Below are 20407 nucleotides of genomic sequence, written 5' to 3'. Positions count from 1 at the left end.
ACAAGAACGCAGCAAAAGAGTTGGCACAAATGCAGCAAAATAGGCGGCATGAAAGTGATAAAAAACAGTGATGAAAACACAACGAAAATGTGACAAAAACATGACGAAAACAGGCAACAATAAAGTTATAACAAAAACGGGACAAGAAAGCACAACAAAATATGAGAAAAAAAAGTGACAAAAACACTGCGACATTGCAAGGAAAAAGATGAGTTTTGTAGGCATTAGCTTTCAAATGAGGCGCTACACTGGCCTAGAGGTTGTAAAGTCTCTAGTCAAGAAGCTTTTAGATTTGGATAAAGCAGAACTGGAGAAAATGTGCTTGGTTAATGTGGGGGTTAAGAGGTGAAAGAGCACGGGGGAAACTCCAAACCGCAGATGATAAAGTGATCAAAACACCAGTGAAAATCCAAACCACCAATCTTCCTTTTAAGCTAATGTTACTCATATCTAAAGTGGTGAACTTACTGGAATCATACGTCATATTGGTTTTGAAAACAGATCGAAAAATGGCTTTGTAAAAGTTTCACTTGGCCGTCTGTTCGGTGTGTTGCAAAATCACCTCTCTCTCTTTAATACCGCCTATGCTCTGCCCAATCCCGTCAGACCTTGGAAGCTAAGCAGGGAAGGGCCTGGTCGGTACTTGGATGGGAGACCGTTTGGGAAACACCAGGAAGCCTAGCGAATGTAGTGCGTGAGTGAGTGGTGGTGGTCGGAGGGGCCGATGGCGCAGACTGGTTGCCTCGCTTCCGTCAGTCTACCCCAGGGCAGCTGTGGCTACAATAGTAGCTTACCACCACCGAGTATGGCGTGAATGAATAATACAATGTAAAGCGTCTTTGAGTGTCCAGAAAAGCGCTATATAAAACCAATGCATTATTATTATTTAAGATCCTGCTCCCCTTGCTCCATAATGAAACAAATTCTGCTGCCTTTCTCAGTTTATATTTTACTGTTTGAACATTGGTGCTATAGTTGCAGAGGGGCAACGACATGTTAGAGATACACTGTGCTACGAATCGAGAGGATCGGGAGCCTGGGCGTGAGGTCGGCAGAGAGCTTCCTGCTTGTGGAAAACTGCAGGAGGAGCTCAGAGATGAACCACTGCACTTTCAATAGTTGCCACATTAAGTCTAACATGATAGAAAACTGTAGAAAGTAGATTCTCCATAATATTCCACTTTAAATTTAACATTCAACACTTGATTTGGTCCTTTTGCTATGAATCCAGTGTTGTAACAGTCTTCCTGGGACAGTTGCTAATAGGACAGGGGGATATGGGGGCGTGTTGGGCATTGGAGGGTAACAGTGCAGGCAGGACAGACCGCCGGGGGACCCAGGGCACAACAGTCGCATGACCTTTTCTCAAATGCTGCCACCCTCTCGCCAATGAAATACAGTCCGTCTAATTAAAGTTTCAGTGGCATTGGATTTTCCCTGGCACAGCACACCTCAGGCAGCCTTCAGGCCCACAGGCATCCGGCAACACACACAAGGGGGGGGAGGGTGATGGGAGAGGACCACTAGAGGACAGTAAGGGAGAGAGAGACATTCAATCCATGGGTAAGCAGTAAGGGAAATATAGTTATGCATAAAATGCCCTGGACAATGATCCGAAACTGACAGTCTAAGTCGTGTAGACATTAGTGGAACAAGATAAACATCACCAAGTCCAGATCCGCAGTATCTAAAACACGGCAGGACTGAATACAGCAGAGCAAGCGATGCTTCAGGAATTTATCATGAATAAAAACACAATTAAAATTAGACAAAATATGCCAAAAATTAAATAAAGAAAATTCATTTAAAAAATACTTAAAAACAAAGGAGCCTATTAAAAGTAGTAAAAACACAGAAAAGTGCGCATGTTTAATTTCTTAAAATTCACAAACATTAATCAAACAAGAGAAAGAGAACTGGACCAAACGGGCAATTTTTGGGCAAAAAAAAGGTGGTCAGTTTCAGCCAAAACTGCAACTGAATATGCTGAATAAGACCATAATTTGGGTATTAGGGTAATGTATACATGTCATCATTTTCCACTTAATTTAGATTCAATGCCAGTTTGAATCTAAGTTAAAGCATTTTAAAGACATTTAAGTCCTTGATTTTGACAAAATTGATCTTTAATGCTTTTTATTGCCCCACAGAACCGTGATGAAAAATCCATAGTCATTTGGTATGTCGACATTCTGATGACAGTCCTTTATTTAAAAGCAACAACAAAAAAAGATTTCATAGTCAGAAGCATTTACCAAGCTCCGGCAGAAAACTGAAGAATTAGAAGTGGAACTAAAACCACCCTGAACTGTATAAATCCAAGAGCTAAAAGGGAGATACAAGATGTCAAAACGCTGAGTGCTTTTCCAAATCTTATCTAGCCTCTCCTCTCGGCCTAATGGAATTTGGATGGGACGGTATCTGGACAGAAAAGCTTGACTTACGACACACCACCGGGAGCATTACCAAACTTACTGGACTGGACGTTCCCACATCTAAGGATAAGGATCACTGAATAATTGGTTGTGTCCGCGTAACATCATAACTTTCAGGACTGGACAGAATTCAGCAGTAAAATGCGCATTTAAAGTGGACACATCCTGCGTAATTGTGGCTCATACAACTGCATTTGCATCAGTGCTATATAAGTAATGTGTGCATGGTAAACAGAATCTTAAGGATCTTGTATGTTGCTTGGGCTGCCCTCGTCTGGTAGCAGGTGGAATTGGCACGTCAAAACCAAAATACAACACTTTCTTCCTGAAAACATGCTGGAAAATCAATGACACTGTGATAAATATTTACTGACTGCAGAGGACACTTCTGAGATCTAACGCGAAAGGCAATGATAGGCCTGTCACAATTACAGCGTTTGAAGTTCAATATATAGGCTATATGCACAGTTTCCCCACGTGACGTCTTCCTGGACAGTCAGCCAGACGCAGCACTTCCTGTCGCTGGTCGTTTACGTTCACAATTAGCAGGTTCCCACAAAAAAATAGCGATAGCTCAGGATCTGGTTAAGGACAACGAGTTACTGATGGACAGTCACAGCAACGTATTACAAACATCATGTTCGCTGTGAATCCAGCACCCAAAGGAAACGCCAGCTGTCGTAAGGTAGGAGCTTTTATCTTAGAGCTAAAGGCTAGTGTTGAAAAATGATAATATAACATGTAAACAAGTAAATATTATTTAAACTACTAACAGGACGATTCTTTTTTGCGCAGGCTCGTTCAAAACTTTGCGCTAGTTTTATTTTTTATTTTGTTAGCCGCGTTAGCTTCAAGACAAAAACATCCACCGTTATGAACACGGAGGTTTCCTCCAGTGAAGTCGTTACGTCTCACGTAATATTTTTTAAACTGCTCCAGTCACATCCGAACTTTTACTCGCTGTCCTTTACCAAATCTTAAGCTATTGCTTCATTTCTGTGGGACCTGCTAATTTTTAATGGGAAGAGATGACAGACAGGAAGGACAGCCTCTGGCTGACTGTCCAGGCGGAAATCACGTGGGGTCACTGTGCATAGAGCCCATTGAGGCACGAAAATATTGCAATAGATAAACTTTCTCTAATTATTCAAAAACTACTTTAACAAATGCTGAATTATGAATATAGTTTTCTACTAAATAAAGATACAAAGACGAGCAAAGTGGTTCAACAGTCCATAAATACATAAATAATGGAGAATGCTATGATGATACTTCATGTTACAATCGTGCTAATGCTAACGCTAGCTAGCACTCGCTACGACTGCCGTTTTTTGGTTCTACTGAACAAAATGCTGTGAATAAACATCCATATGGACCCGATTTAGACTTGACTTTATTTGTATGTGATAAATATGTTTATATTTCACCAGAAAATGGCTAAACAGAGTGAAAAAATGTGTTTCCCTAAAGATTCTGTGTTCCCCTTGGCGAGGCCACGCCCCTTTCGATGACGCGATGCCGTCTGTATCTATACACAATATTATTGAGGACCACTTGATGGCACTGAAACTAACTAAATAAAAGGGAAATCTCAATATTCTCTATTTCTTAAAGTCATGACATGAAAGTTACAATTAACTCAATTAAACATAATGTGCATCTGTGAAATTCCACAAATATAACAAAAATAGGATAAGAAACAAGGGGGGGAAAAAAATCTAAATTCATCTACTGACAATAAATACTGAGCCCAAAAACGTTGTGTATATCTGTCATTTATTGAACAATAAGTTGATACGTTTAAGTAAGGTTTTTATTTCCTAACAATGACTGAGTTTGAGCCTATAGTAATTTATTGTGACAGGCCTACGTGATGATCAGGTTTTATTAACTGTGTGTCCCATGAAGAAATGATGCTATCAAATTCGAGAATAATATGAATGAAAGCTATTTACAGCATTTAACAGAAACATTTCTACAAGACTGGCCTGTAGTAAAAGGTTAGGCAACCAGACAGAGTGGCTCACGGCTGGCCTTGTCTGCATTAATGATCTTGACCCCTGTTTGGCCGTTTGAGGAGATGTGAAAGGGGCTAATGGGGCCGAACAAAGCGCCTTGTGTGTGTGGGGAGGCGGGGACCCCGGTGACTGTGTGTTAGGTCTTGATGAGGTCTTGGTGGGTGATTCCTTCGGGAGGTGGTCCAATCTGCGCTTTATTAGGCCTTATTGAGCTGTGTGCGTGGGCCAGCAGGTGTGTGTTTCTGTCATTTGGCAAGAGTTTTTATGAGAGGCTCGCGTTAGATTGGAACAGCTGGACGGACCCACGGCTCTGATTGGTGGATAAGTGTTGGTGTTTCTGTCTTGGTCTGCACACTGTAGCGTGGATCTATTACAGTGAAGGGTAATACTGTAAAGTGCAGCTATCCAGTAACAAATAAAATGAGCCTGTTTGGATTGGCCAATAAGAATCACATGATCTCTTTGAATATGAGCTGGAGTAAAGACTGCTAATTGAATTTCAGCCCTGTGGTATTTTACATACAGTATATTTGATTATTGAATAAATATGAACAGGCTCCCTTAAACCCCCTGTATTAGCCCACTGTCTATATACAGAACGCATTACTATTTACTTAGTGTGGAGAGCCTATAAAGTGTCCAGGTGGACAAAGCTTGATTCCTATTTGTCTTGGCTCTGACCTTCTCATTTTAGTGCCTATAACGGCTCAGGCTTCTGTAAATTCTGCACTATTTCAAGGCACAAATTGCTTTTCCATCCATTCAACTTCCACATTATCCACACAAATTGCCTCTCGTGACTATAATCTCAGTTCTGAAATACGATTGTGTCCGGGTCATGCGGTTTATTTGAACACTTGTACAAGTTGAGGCAGAGTAAAGTTTCCCCCACTGCAGTATATGAAACGTATTTATCATCACAACTAGAGATATTGTTCCCACTTAATGCTTTTAAAGATGACAAATTACTGTGATGTATCGCTGCGAGATTTGTATCTGTTCTCCTTTCTGGGAAATATCAAACGTCTCAGGAGTCGTTGATAATTGAATGAAAAAAAGCTATAGAAAGCAGGATTGAAGAAATATAGAGGAAAAATGTGGTGGGAAAGTACGTTTGTTGGAGTTGTACGCTTAGCTAAACGTGAAACTTTTAGTGTGGCAGTCTGTACAAAGAGATCTTCATTAATGATTATTAAAGCAAACTTACACAGCATTACACAATAAATAAGCATAGAATCTTTATCAAATGTACCCCTGTTTGCTGTGGAAATTTTAAAATATTTGATTTATGTCCATTAAGATCAATGCAATGTTTGCGTGGACATGATTGTGCCTGTAAAAACAGTATTGGGCAGAACTGCTCAGAACTGGTCCATTAAGTTTACATTCTGGACTCTAGGACACAACAAAAGAAAAATTTGAACAGTAAAGAGGACTACTGTGTGAATGAGGCAAAATACTACTGCAGGTGTACTTTTGATGAGATAATGCTACAATGGGTCAAATTCAAAAACGTACATTTTGATTTAGACCACCTACCCTCAGAGACCTATTTTAAGCTCCTGAATAACCGTTCGGTGCATGTGTTGTACTCACGGTTGGCAGAGCTTGATGAGGTCCTGGTCCGTGGTCCCGGGAGGCAGGCCCCGGATGTACAGGTTGGTCTTACTGAGCTGCTCCGCCCCTCCCTGACTGCAGCTGTTGGTGCTGGGGCTGGGAGGAGCCATGGGGTGAGGAGGCGGAGCATACGGCTGCTGCAAGAAAAAAACAAAGCAGGCACAACATTAGCATTTAGAGCGATCAACATTAACAACCCAGACATTAAATAATCTGTTTCTAAATCCACTCAGCCTCTAAATGTAACTAAAGCAGATCAGACATAATAAATTGTTTATAGAGCGCCTCTTCGGGTAAAGCAAAGCCAAAAACCTCCCTTACATTTTTTATTTGATTTAAATTTTTCACCAAGGAAATCAGTCTTTATGAGGCCTCCAGCTGCTTATAAGTGCCTTAAACGACGGCAGCTTCAAAACCTCCAAACCAATTACTTTGCACTGTGAAACAATTTACTCCCCCAATGATATCTTGATGCGGTAATCCACGCCAGCCTTTTCTCTCTAAACATCGTCATATGGAGGTCTTTTCTCCCCTGTCTAATCTCCCGCGGTGTATTCACAATGTATTCAATATAGCCTTCCTTTTCCCATTGCGATTGCCTCCCTGCGCTGCTCGTGCGCCTGTTGTGCTGTTAGCGTAGATTTATGGTATAGGAGTCAGGCCCCCCTGCACACAGCCCATTTACTATATCTCTATTGCAGGGACAGTGCACACAGTGACAGAGTGAGAGAGTGCGGGCCCTGTGGGCATGAGCGCTCAAATAGGGGAAGGAGAGAGAGTGAGGGGGGTGGTAGGAATGGGAAAGAGGGAGTGAGAGATGCTGCTGCAGTGATGGAGTGACGGATGATCATTGGAGGACAGGGCAAAACACCAGCAGACACAGTGAACATTTTCATTATGTTGTTTTTGGACCTAAAAAAGGGAAATGCTATGATAAAATATATTTCTGTGGTAAGATTCTCGTTTAGTCAATAGCAGCTCTAACAAAATGACACGCGGAGATCTCATGGGCTTAATTATGAAGCATTTTGACTGAGTGGGAGCGAGAACACGCACTGAATTTTGTGAACCAAAACATGCTCTGAGCAAAGTCGGATGATCCCGTTCAAATCAGGGACACTGTCAGTAGTTAATTCTAGGTTTGTGCAAATTACCGGAATGGCCTCAACTTTCGGCACAACAAAAACTGGAGCACTAAACAAAAGTAAAATGGGAAAAGTTAACTTGGTTGAAGTGATTAGGTCTCTAAGAGAAGTGAAATATGGAGATATATTTGCTAGTAAACTAAAGTGCAACCTTTTCTGCTGATACGCCCGTGTAAAGAAGTTTTATCAAGTAGACAGGGAGCCACAGAGAGGGCAGAAGTTACACTGTGCTGCTTTAACCCCTGAGCTTCCCTGGGGACTACCTTAAGCCCACATACCAGGCGTTAAAGACAGGCACTAGAGGCCTCCTGCTCACCCCACATGTGGGCAGGACCGGCCGAGCATGGCTGATTTGATGTGCTATTTTAAGCATTGAGCCGTGCCAGTGTGTTGCCTCGCACTCGGGCAGACAAAGGGTCCCTGGAGCGCGGAGAGGGAGCCACGTCCATCACTGGTGGACCAATTACCTCGCGGGGCTAAGTGGAACTGATGAGCGGACACACGCAGCGCACAGAGCCCACTGTATACACGAGCTCAGCTGGTAAAGGTACTTTCAGGTGAGGGCAAGGAGCTGACTGCGCCGGTCAGGAGGACAAGCAAAAAACAAAGTTGCTGCAATGAGTTTAAGTAAGGTTTTTATACTTTTCACAGCAATGACTGAGTTTTAGAGCAAAATGTCATTTCTAGCAGTGAAACAAGCAGTTCTTCTTTACAGGACAAAGCCACTGTAGTACCACTCACTCCTGTACCCCAGTTTGAGATAAACCAAGGCATCTATTTCCTCGCATTGCATGCCAATTGTAAAAATCTACTAAAGTCTTATAGAAGAAGTACTTAAGGGGCGATACTATGACAGTTTTCTTCTTATCCGACCCCATTCTTGATCCAGCAGAGTACAAAGTGTTTTTTATGAACTTGCCACAAATACAATAAAACACAAAGCCGCCTTGAAATCCATAAATCTTCACAAATCCGACGTTAAACTCACAGTACGCCCAATAGTCGCCGTTCTTCCGGGACCTCCTGCACCCATGCCATTCGTCATCCCCCCAGGACCGATCCAGGACTGCCTTTTTTCCCCGTTCTGTTTTATTCCCTGCGCGATAACCTTGCTCCCCGCCTCTAAAACCCAGCACTGTAAGTAATGTGCCGAGTTTGACCCTTTATGCCTCATTGTGTAAGAATTCAGCTTCTGACCTTAAAAAGATGAAAGCAAATCGATAGGGCGGGACACGTGAATTCCGCAGCCCAGGATGCTCGCCAAGCGGGGAGTCAGGGTTCAGGAGAAGGAAAGGACTAAAACAATGGGGCAACAAAAGCAGCAATCAGTTATGTAGTTGGATTGTGACAAAAGTGTATCGTCCCAGCCCTAGTAGTTACCACAGTTTTATTCATGATTTTGCTCAAAAATTAACATCGTTTTTGCTGCTTTGGGTGTTTCCTTCTTCAATCTTTCACTTCCTTAGTGCGTCATATGTGACATACAAAGAAGAAGAATTTCCATGTTACCGTGCAACTATACTGTGCCATGGTCCAAGTGTGAGTCACAGTTCTATTGTAATATGTCAAAAATGTTTCTGAACCAATTGCAACTTCATTTCAGCGGTAAAATTGCCTCCGCACTGGTGTAAAACTATGATTTATACTTACCACAGGCATTATCTCATGAAGTCAGTAATAAATAACCTGTCAGACATTTTAAGGCTTATTATTAATATAAACTAAAGCGTTTTTATGAGATGATTATATAAAGCTTCCATTTTGTCCAAGGACTTTGCAGCATATAGTAACGTCTATTTATGTACCCTCTTTAAATAATGCAGTCTTAATTTAAGACCAGGGGCTCAGGGATGATAAACTGCACGCGCTAGGGGACTGCCCTGTAAAGTAAAGGTGAATATCTCAAAGTGAAAGTCCGAACTTCGGCTCGGCACACTCCAGTGACTTTGAGTTGGACCGAGTAACTTTGAGTGAGACAGATTCTTCTATATTCTGCTACAGCGGGGCATGACTGGAGATACATCCTGTCTGTGCTGCTCTACTGTCTGCAGCAAGGCCGGCAAAAGAATACAAGGGTGGACATATCCGAGACGAGAGGTGAAAGTTATGTTCGGCAAACTACTGTGCGGGTTGAAGCGCACACCCAAAGCACTCCCTCACTGCACGGCCTACAGACCTGCTGTTCTCCAATGTACATTTTAAATCTTTACCACAGATGAAACTTAGAGAATACAGTAGACCTGATAAATCATTAAGGTTTCTTTTTGTGTGTGTGGTGCAACACAATTGATTATAATACCCTTGTTAAAGCAGAACTAAGTAAATCATGCCCCTAGAGGCCATAAGCGCCACTGCAGGTGTTGTAGCATGTTACGGTTTTTTACTCATGAATTGTCCGTTAAATAAATACTACGCTGACAGAAAAGACAAAAGGGACAGAGGGATATTGTACATCTAATTATTTTTTTCACTCAAACTATAAATACTGTTTAAGTGGGGCTATCCCGCAGTTAGTTTTGCCCGCTAGCCTGTTAGCTTCTTCTTCGTTATTCCATTAGTGTGTATTGGGGCCTCCTGGTAGGAGCAGGAAAACCTGCAAGTGTGGTTTTCTTGGCCAGAGACACCAGGGGGAGATGAAAGACCCCCCAATTATCCCATTAACACTTGTACCCCCAGAGGGACGACGAAAAGGATTTATTAAGGTAAACAAGTTACTTCTTACTGCTATAACTAGAAACTCGACTGTTGGACCGTTTCAGGGGATCAGAGGAGACAGGGCAGCCAGCCAGGTTTCCTCCGAGTGGTACAGTTTCCCTGACCTCCAAGGTCATCCGGGTCAGGTTGACACACAGTTCAGGACTGACAACTGAACACTATTTCATTGTACGCTTGTACAATGACAATAAAACACTTACTTACTTAAAACCGCACAGCCTTTGCTCACTACCTATCACCTGTTACCCAGTACTCCTCCTTCTAGAACCACTTTAGATAAATACTGACCACAGTAAGAGCGACAGGAGGTGCCATTTTGGAGATGCTTTCAAAAAGTTATCGCAAGTTCTGCTTTTAATATAACTTTTCTATCAAAATGTTTTTGTGATGCCGTCGATATCCCACTTAACTTGTCAGTGCTTGTAGTGCACCTTAAAGTCTAAAAGAGGAAAGTAGTTCTTAAAATTGTCACATTAAGCACCACCAATTAGAAAATGTGTCTTTCTGAGAACCACTAAGACCTAAACACAAAGTTGATTTGTATAGCACTTTAAAACAGCACAAATAAGAGCAAAGTGTTTCACAAAAAAATCAGCTATTTAAAAGCACAAAATCAGTCCTATCCAGATGATATACAAAGAACTGATCTGCTCAGGACATAAATAAGGCACAGGTGTTGAAAGCCTGGACTTTAAAGTTAAATCCATGACAGAAATAGCTCAACGAGAAGTGAATAGCTTGAGAACCATTCAAGATTCAAGAGTCCAATTAAAGCTCAGAGGCCAGAAGTCACGAGTTGTGGTGAAGTAAAGCTTTCCACATTTCCGCTTCATACATTGCTGTCCCAAATTCAATTCCTTGGATTTCCTCCAGCCGCCCGAACACGAGGTTAATATCTTGACTTGTTTGTCTTTCCGAATGTACCTGTGGACGCTCCTATGACTGCTGTTTACCCTCCGCCTGCCAACCTGTAAAACCCGCCTCCCCCAAAAGCATAATACCAGTCTCATGTCAGAGCGGCGGGGATTGAATTCAGTGCACTTGACAATAGGGAGGGGAAGGGAAGATTGAGGAATAGAAAAAAATACAATGAGCGCGGAGATAGCGGGAGGCAGAGCTTGAATGGAGAGGGCGGGATAGTAGTGGTTATGACACTTGAAAAACCTCCATGTGGTAAATGAGAAAACGCTCTCGCTGCCTCCTCCCAAGCCAGCTGTGACATGCTGCTACACGGGGCTTACTGGGGATTTCAATTTCTGTGTTTGAAACGAGGAGAATGGTTTACACAGGCGCAATTTAGCGAGTGGTGGCGGGGATGGCAGGGGGTGGGCGAGGCGGGCGGGGGGGCGCCTATCCCTCCGTGACGTGCCAGGGCCAATGTTTACGAGTGTATTAAGTGATAAATCTAGTTACATAGGGAAAGCGATGCGGCGCCGTACATTTACACGCCCACACAAGGACACGGGTATTTTGATTCGACGAAGTAGCTCGCAGTTACTGAACAAAACAGTAGGTGTTTTTTCTTTACAGTGAATGAAATTATTTCTGTGTGAAGTGCGATGATGATTATTATATATTTAGTAAAGCCTTGCATTAAAGGGAAAGTATTATAGACACTGATGTTGGTAAGAGGAGATGGAAAGACTGAAAAGGCTGGTTCTGCAGCTGTGAGGCTGACAGAGGAGAGAGAGTGGACTGAACTCATACGAATTACATGAAAAATGTTGGTTGTGAGATAAAGCAGTTTAATAGGTTTATGACAGACAGGCAACAGGGCTTGGGAATAAGACTTCATAACTAAATGAATAGGATCAAATGAGAATATGACATTTATACTATTTTGGACAATTAGCTTATGTTGTTTAAGTAAAATGTGCTTTTCAATAATAAAAGAACAGCATGAGGCCAGCTGTAAATGCAAATGTTAATGCCATATATTAAAGGCTATGTTTAAATGAAGCAGATTACGGTAAGTGAACTTAAATCATGTCTAAGACTGGTACCTCCACCTCTCCTTCTCTCAGTGGCTGGAGCAGAGGCAGTGACTGTGTGCACCAGGCAGCGTGGTAATTGGCCCTGATTTATCGTAGGCCGGAGCAGCCGGGGAGAGCGAGCTTAACGCTGGCACGGGGCCAGACAGGGCCACGCTGTCGATACCGGTAAACTGCCCCAACCTCGGCACGGACCCCCGCCGTCGCCATGACACCCCTGTGACTCTGCCTCAGCTGTCACACGGCAGCCGGTAGCTCATGTGTGGGTTAGCATGTTGCTGGCAGAGAGGGGGGTATCTATGTTAAAATGGAGACAAAAGGATGACCTCAGCTGAACTTTTTCAGATAGTTAACGTTTAATGTGGAAGTGAGGCATAAACCAATGCTTTTGGGAAACCCAGTGTTGATATTTTGAGTGACTAAGAAGAGGCTGGGCTCGGAGGACAGTGTGTGTTCCTTCTATGATGCAATACAATCCAGGAGTTACACATCAGAGCATTTCAGCAGTGAATGGGATTATTCAAAGCTGCAAGATATTACTCTCGGTATGATTTTGATGAGGACGTATGGTTAAAAGCATGATGTCTCCTTTAACATGTAGGACGGAGTGAAAACATTGAAATTATAGTTATGGTTTGTTTTCATGCCAGAGAAAAACAATGTCATTCACTTGGCAAACTTTTTTCCCTTCATGTTTGTCATGTTTGAAATTACTTGGTTTAGACACTATGTGGCCAGTATAGTCATTTGACAATAAAAAGTGCATCTCCAATTGACAATTGATTACCGTGGCAACTGATTGAAATAGTATGTTGTGGCAATTATGAGTAAGTTTTCCATTTCTTAATTCAGATTTGGGTTTTCACAACATTACCATGCATTACCATGCCAAACTAAATTATTTTCCACCTCTTCCTGACTCTCACCTGCATAAGTTCATGTGAGCTTGCATATTTCCAGCTCTGTCTATGTGCACCAATGATACTCTTGCCTCTGAAATGACAAGCAGCCTCCTTAAATTGAAGCGCACAAAGCAGCCCCTCCAGCTCATCCTCCATTAATTCATGCTGGCAAAGTATCTGCAAAGACTCTTAAAGACAAGACTAGTCCCAGAGGCTGCTCTCCCTACTGCCAGGACTACAACAGCCTGCTCAGCGGTCGGGCGGCATTTACAGCAGCAACTCAAATCCCCCAGTCGTCCCGGATGTACTGGCTGCTTCCAAACCTTTAGCCCGTAACATGTGTTCTTAGAGGCGCACCTGCATTTCAATGCTGGGACAGTGGGGGCTAAGACGGACAAACAACAACTACTGTGAACACGTTTTCTTTTTTTCCCCCACGCGCTTGTTTTCTTCGATGGCGGTGGAGGTAAAGCCGTAGCTCGAGGAGTGAATAGTGAATGAGCTGCCGTCTCACCTGGGGAATGCTACGCTGCTGGTCCTTAAAGCCAAATGTATCGTAATGGAGGAGGCTCAGAGCGGTGTGTGCAAGAGGTGCAGAAGTAAGAAAAGTAAAAATAAATAAATAAAAAGGGTGGTTGGGCGAGAGGATGCAATTAATTAGCTAAGGAGTGGAATCCAAGACAATACCGATTGGAGCAGCAGATACTGAAAGCATTTATTTCACGCATTTGAGCAAATGATGAATTGTACACTTTAAAGATGTGGTTCTGTGTTTAAGGTATGACACATCATCATCCAGGCAGGAGAAAAATAAACAACCAACGTAAACAAGACTAGTTGACAAATAACATTAGCATGGTACGTCTTCTTTTAAATAAGCACAGTAAACCTGTGATGCTGAGGACACAACATTCTGCTATTATGTTCTTATAGCCAGACCTGTATGACATTTCGTATCTGACGGCTACAACTGTGACCTTCCTCAGAGGTTGTCACGTGGTGTTGCTGTGTCTGGTCAGCTGATTAAAACCGTTTTTGGCTCTGTCCTCCTGCTTGTAGTAGAAGGCTGACAGCGCTATCTGCAGTCTGACTTCTTCAGAACTGTGTCCCAGGTGCGGGAAAGATGGTACGCGCCTTCATCCCGGTTCAAAGTCCGGGGGGCACGCTCTCGGATCTTGATGACCTTTCTGATCCAACAGTGGTATTTGTTGTTGGGCGGCATGGCGGCGCAGCAGCTAGCTGGACGGGGCCTTTCTGTGCATGTTCTTCCTGTGTCTGCGTACTCCGGTTTCCCCTACCACTAAAAACATGTGCAATAGGTGAATCCTCAGCCCACTGCTCCCTACGGGTAGTCCGGTGGGGGATGGGTCAAGTGCAAAGGACAATGGTCACTGTACAGTTGTTGTACAATGACAAATAAAGCTCCTTTACCTCTCGGTGCCGATAACATGGGCATTGTCCCAATCCATGAAGTGGTTCTCCCTCTTGCAGTGGTCTGATATGGCAGACATCAGCTATTCTTGTTCTGCTTGTTGTCTGTTTAAATGAGCTGACCAGACGCGCCACAGCAACACCACGTGACAACCTCTGTTATAGCCGAAACTGTCAGGTATGAAATAACATACAGGTCTGGCAATAAGAACACAATAAAATAATTTCTAGAAAACCTAAAAAACCTAATTGGACTGCTGAGAACATTCTGACCACTAGACTAATGGGTGCACAGCCTGACCCGAGTCTAACCCAGAAGTAAACAGATTAAAGGTGGACAGGAAGAAGTTTGAAACAGTATTATACGCTAGGACTAAATCAGTTCTTAATCAGGACCAGACAATGGTCTGCCCCTTAATACGCTAAATGACTAGACATACGCTGCTGCTGAATATAGAAAAGGCTTGTATACCATGAGTAGTGCTGGTTAGAAACCCATCGCTGCAAAGTGGACAGTCAAAACACAGAGCGATGGGAAAGAAAAGGAGATTCAATTGGACTGTCTCATTCTCTGCAGACTTCCACAAGCCTTCGGGCAGCAAACAAAAAGCCTGGGGATCTGGGACACACACGGGTAAGTCAATACTGCTGTGAACAATGACTAATTTAAAATATGCTGATTGGCCCATCTGTAGTTTCCTTCAAAGCTCAGTGACAGAAACAGAGGTCCTGTCTGATAGCAGCTTTTTGGTTGTTTTTAAGGGCAGGCGATGCAAGTAATATTTCTTTGAGATTGGATTCTTTCATACAGTATACAGGCCTCAAGATTTCTAAGAGAGGTTGAGAATTTCTTGATATTGTAAACAACTATGGGCCTTTAGGGTACAGTGAGAGACCCGTTATTATTACTAATTTATATAAACCTGCAAAACAAATCAATTTTTATTGTTCACGGCTAAAGTCTTCAGATGCTTCACTATATCTTATCACAAAATTAATTGCTATCAAATCAAAATCGTAAGCTTTCGGTTGCACTTTGCTAATCTCAAAAGCTACAATACACAAAATCCTCGACAAACTGATATAAATACAGTGTCTCATTATGTAAAAAAAAACTTGTGTGAAAACCATGTTTTCAAATGCATGCAGGTCTTTTATATTTCCTTTTCTTACCCACAGACATTATTGCGCCTGTATCTGTTCAACATGTGCACAGTGAAGTGAATCTTGATTTGAAAATATAAATAACAAATGTATTTGTACTTGCAATACGAAAAATTGCAATTGCACGCGTTGTGAAATTGCTCAGTCCAAAGTGTATCGTCTTAAATGTCGTTCTCCCCTCCATCTTACTCTTTCTTGGTCCTTTCTCATAGCGGTTGGAATAGGATGTTGTGCTGTGTGTTCGGGTGTCAAGACACAGGGGCCTGCAGTTAAAATAGAGGCCATATATTTCCCTGGGGGCAGAGATAGTGAGCCATCTGACAGAGGCCACAAGAGCTAACATAAGTCGTACATACAGCATTCCCTTTTGACAATAGCAACAGCACAGTAAAAAGGCATTCGAGTAAAGCACTAATCGATGACAATAAATGGTGGAAAGTAGACTCATCTACGAGGAATTGCTGTGAATCTGTCATCCGAAGGTAGAACAGTGATGGGATTGGAATAAACTGTAAAATGCTTTGCGTAATGGGCCCTTTTTTTAAGCCGTTTCATTTATTTACACTTCTTTGAGAGGATTTAATTGCCTCTATCATCTGCACAAGTACTGAAGGGATCAATAATTAGCTACGAATCACAAACATTCAGCAGCTAAAAATAAATATGAGCGGGATACAACAAAGCAAGGTGTGGCCTAGAAATGTTCTCTTCCCTTCCCAGAACGGCTTTGGCGAGAAGAAGGGTATTTTAATCTTGTTTTAAATAGACATTTTGTATATACATGTGAGCTACTATCTTTCCATTTATAACCAGTGTAGTCGGGCAGCTAAAACAGTTGTTCAGAATCAGTTTGAATGATGGGCCGGATGATTAAAGTCATGGCCGTCTATTAGAAAAGAGAACAAAGAGAACATATGAAAATGTTTTCAGAATCAAGATGTTTTGACTTTCATCCCAGCAGCTTTTATTGCCTTAGGGTTATTAAAGGCTCTTGGATGAGGAAGGATAGAGGATGCAATACAACAAAATTAGTATTACACTTTGGCTTGTTATGTCTGGTCCAACAATTAAGTCGCAGGAGACATGCAAGCGCAATATGATGTTTTGGCTTCACTCTTTAAAGTAAAAGATGAGCTAAAGTACATCTCTTTAGTAGCGCGTCATGAAATAGCGTTTGTTTACTTACTAACTCGTTCTCTTCAGTCATAAAACCAAACAAATGCCTTTGGCACCTCAAGATGAATCATTTCCACAACAAAGGAAGTTGTATGTGATGGCTTTTTCCGGTTGCATCCATGCACAAAACGGAGAGGAACTATCTTTGCAAAACACGCAATCCCCCCCTTGACAGAAGGGGGCGCTACTATTGGAGAACCTGACGGCGCTATGACTCTCGTCTTTCCAAAGAAAAAAAGAGCGAATTTCTATCATTCATGGATCGAAAGATATCTACAGGTAAGTAAAACTTTATCTTGGGCGTCATTCACAATGCCATGGGTGATGATCTTCTCACTGGGAGGCACGACCACCAACCACTCAGCCAGAGTGCCGTCCAAAGCTTATACGGACTGACATTGTGGATTAAGAGTTACTGATAACCACACAAGATACTTCCTTGTTTTGCACTTGGATCAGTGTCTCGACAACAGATAAAGGTCACTTTTTGTAAGTTTTGATGCTGTACCTTCGCTGCTTTAACTCATCTAACATTAAGAGCGAGATCCGGCCTATCTTCAGAGCTATAAAGAATCCCCTCCTATAATATTTATACGTCTCCTCTCCATCCATTATAAACCAACGCCCACGCTGACACTAACAGAGCTCCAGTGTTTGGGTGACATAACCAGGACTGGAGTCTGTTTGCCCAGAGCCTAATGGCAGATCGGCTACAGACTGTCACAGAGAGATCGGTCAACAAAGTGCATCGAATTGGACTGTGGGCAGAGCCAGAGTGAAACCTGGCCCGACGTAAATATTTGGGTTGATTTGTCATCATTAGGGCCAGCTGGGTCGGCTGTGGGAGAGGAGACTGCAGGATGGATGGAGTCTGGGAGTGGGAGGAGAGAGACAACGTGGAAACCTGCGACACAGAAGGACTCAATATGGTTCAAAATATGGCCTCAGGGAAGAGTTTGGATATTTCATTATTGGTTTATACCTCTGTGTACTGTAGACTAGAGAAATATCAGATAAACAAATAGTAAAGTGGGTATAGCATGCATGATTGTGGCTTAAAGACAGTCTTTCGGCATGTCAACACTGATATTTTACATGTAATAAGTTCAATAGTAGGTTTAATAACTCAACTTGCGAGCCGTATAGCTTCCATGCATTTGATTCAACAAAAGAAAATAAATCCTGCTGTCTCGCTAACAAAGTATACAAACAATCCAAACAATGCCACAATTCAAATAACGTAACTGATTCATCATTAAAGATTATCGGGGTTAGACGTGGACTTAAACTAAAAGGACATTTGAGTTCAGGGGTAAATGCTCTACACGATATACAAAGCTCTAAAATTTCACAAGAGCAAAGAATGCTCCGCTTTACCAGCCATGAGGGTGCAATTAGCACCAAACAGAAAAGTATGGATTTTTTCTCCTCAATATATTCCTGACCTTAACATTTTAAATCAAACAATAACCAATACATTTAAAAGCATATATTTATATTGAACAACTAGCAGACCAATCCCAGCGGAAACACTATCTACTAGACAGTGGTAGAAAAGAAACTTTGAAAACAGATGCACCTTGCACTGCATTACAAAATCCATCAATACATTTTCCATTAATTTCTCAAAGCTGGGATGTTTGTGCGGTGAATACAAACGAAACCCCAAGATCCCTTCCTGCTGCAGCCTGCTAAATGTGTCTTATAAATATAAAACAGAAATAATTATTCCTTTGTTTTGACTGAACAGGAAGCATCATTTCATTAGAGACACGCTGTAGTCTTTTCAATGCATTACTGGCTTTTAAACATCCCGCTGCCACTCCCAGAGCGCTGCACCCAAAGGACTCTGAACCATTTCTGTGTAAAACAAGCCCAGATATTAGAACTCCTCCAACCTCGCCCCCCTTTCTCTCTTTCACTAATTGGCCGCATTCTTCAGAAGTCAGCCGTGTTTTTATGTTTTTTTGTGAAGCAGGAAATGTACGTATGTAAGTAAAGAGGAGATTGTTACAGAGAGGGAGGAGGAAGTTATTTTTTGACTTTTCTTAAAAGTGGCCTGTCTTTTTTTTTTTTTTTTCTGAGACAAATGTCTGCCAATCCTGTCACGCACTAGAGCTGGCACCCTGCCCCGAAATGTTCTCATAAGCTGCATAGAGGATCAAGAAGGAGGCACGGAATATCAAGCACTCAACTAGGAGGATCTGTCAATTCTGCTGCTACAGAGAAAAATGTGTGTCTTCTGTCCAGAGCCCTGGAAACTAGATAGATGAGTGGAGTGGCTAAAGCAGTAGGTCCTTTAGTATTCATTTTTTTTGCCAGACAGGTCCATTGCTTTTCTGGGCAAATCGTGTGCCAATAATCCCTCTCTTTTTAACCAATCAAACATGTTACTAAATTCTACAAACTACAAACATTCTACAAACATAGTACTCTTGTTTCAACTGCAAAATATCCTCTTAAAAACAGTATTACCTCCAAAGCAATCTTACTCTTAGGGAATCACATGTAGATTATCAACTATAAACCTTAGATGGGGCAAAACCTGGACATTAAATGTATTATAATTGCACCCACAGATGTCCAATATCAAATACAGAGAAATACAGACAATATAAAAGTTTTCCAAAGTGTGACGCTATAGGTTCACGAGGGACAGATCCACCTTCACTATGTGCCGTGATGGAGATAATAAAACAAACAGGTATGAGATGGAGAGACAAGGGACAGACTGATAAATAGGATACTCGGGCTGTCCCACCATGACATTTATAGGCTCAGATAAACAAATGTATGTCTCCTCCTTCAGAAGGTCAACTGTGCTCAAATTCATAAATAAGGTCGTAATTGGTGCAGAAGCGGCGCTAAGAGGCTGAAAGGTCCCCGGCAGCTTTGTGCATGAGTTACTGCCTGACACCGCGTTCACTGTGGGACTGTGGCTGTGTGTTTTACTGAGCACAGAGCTAATGTTTGCATAAAGGGCCAGTGTTAGCATGTACCGACTTTCCTGTGCAAATATTTCAGCGTGTAATGCTCCGTAAATTACGTGAGATGTTGACAAGAACAGCAGACTTAACAGGTTCAGCGTGTGAAAACAATGGATCAGTTTATGATAACAAAGTGGAAGGCGGCGGGCAGCACGGCGCTTCCAGCTGTCACGCCTCTGGGACAGACGACACTGGGATGTCACCTCCCACAGCGGTATCTGGTGGGTGCGGTGTGGTCACAAAAATCAGCCACAGGAAAGCTCCTGTGGCGGGGAGTGAAATGTCAGCATCTCTTTTGTTTCACTTTAATGTTACTGTATATGGTTCTTATGCAAAATCGACATTTTAGAGCTCTTTACCATGCTACACTGTTGTTCTCTCATGAAAAACATACCTGGAACAGTGTTTCGACCCACTCGCGCATCTTTGAGTAATTTCAGATCTTCACCAGTGGTTATTCTTAGCACTGTGTCAACTAGCCTGGCATCCAGACTAATCTCCGATGTTTATTAATTAATAAACAGGAGACTAATCTGGCGACCCTGTCGTAGAAAAGCTACTGCTTGAGGCGGGACTAATGTGGGACAACCGAAGCGCATAGCAGCCAATGAGAACATAGCGGATGTGACGACAGAAACAGCGACAAGAAAGTTGTAGTCATTCGGACATTAACAATGGCGCTCCCTGCCACATGGAGTTCAGTAAATGACTTCTGTCGTTTATGTCAGAAAAACTTAAGAATACAAGCATACCGGAGCATTACGTGAAGTGGTTGCTTGTGTTGAAAAACTACAAAACAAAGGCGCAACAACGTGACGCCCGTTCA

General features: G+C 42.4%; 1 protein-coding gene across 2 annotated transcripts in view; it reads right to left on the bottom strand.

Annotated features, from left to right (window-relative positions):
- Positions 1-20407, bottom strand: part of rbms3 (RNA binding motif, single stranded interacting protein) — a 269538-nt gene that overhangs the window by 208241 nt on the left and 40890 nt on the right. For both annotated transcript variants that reach the window (XM_079570999.1, XM_079571000.1), the window contains exon 2: positions 6050-6207. In XM_079570999.1, the coding sequence (XP_079427125.1) occupies positions 6050-6207 (158 nt within the window). The remainder of the gene's footprint in view (positions 1-6049; positions 6208-20407) is intronic.

The sequence above is a fragment of the Gobius niger genome, assembly GCF_951799975.1.
Source record: "Gobius niger genome assembly, chromosome: 14".
NCBI classification, from domain to species: Eukaryota; Metazoa; Chordata; class Actinopteri; order Gobiiformes; family Gobiidae; genus Gobius; species Gobius niger.
Note: the sequence above shows the minus strand (reverse complement) of the source record. Positions and strands in the feature narration are given on the sequence as shown.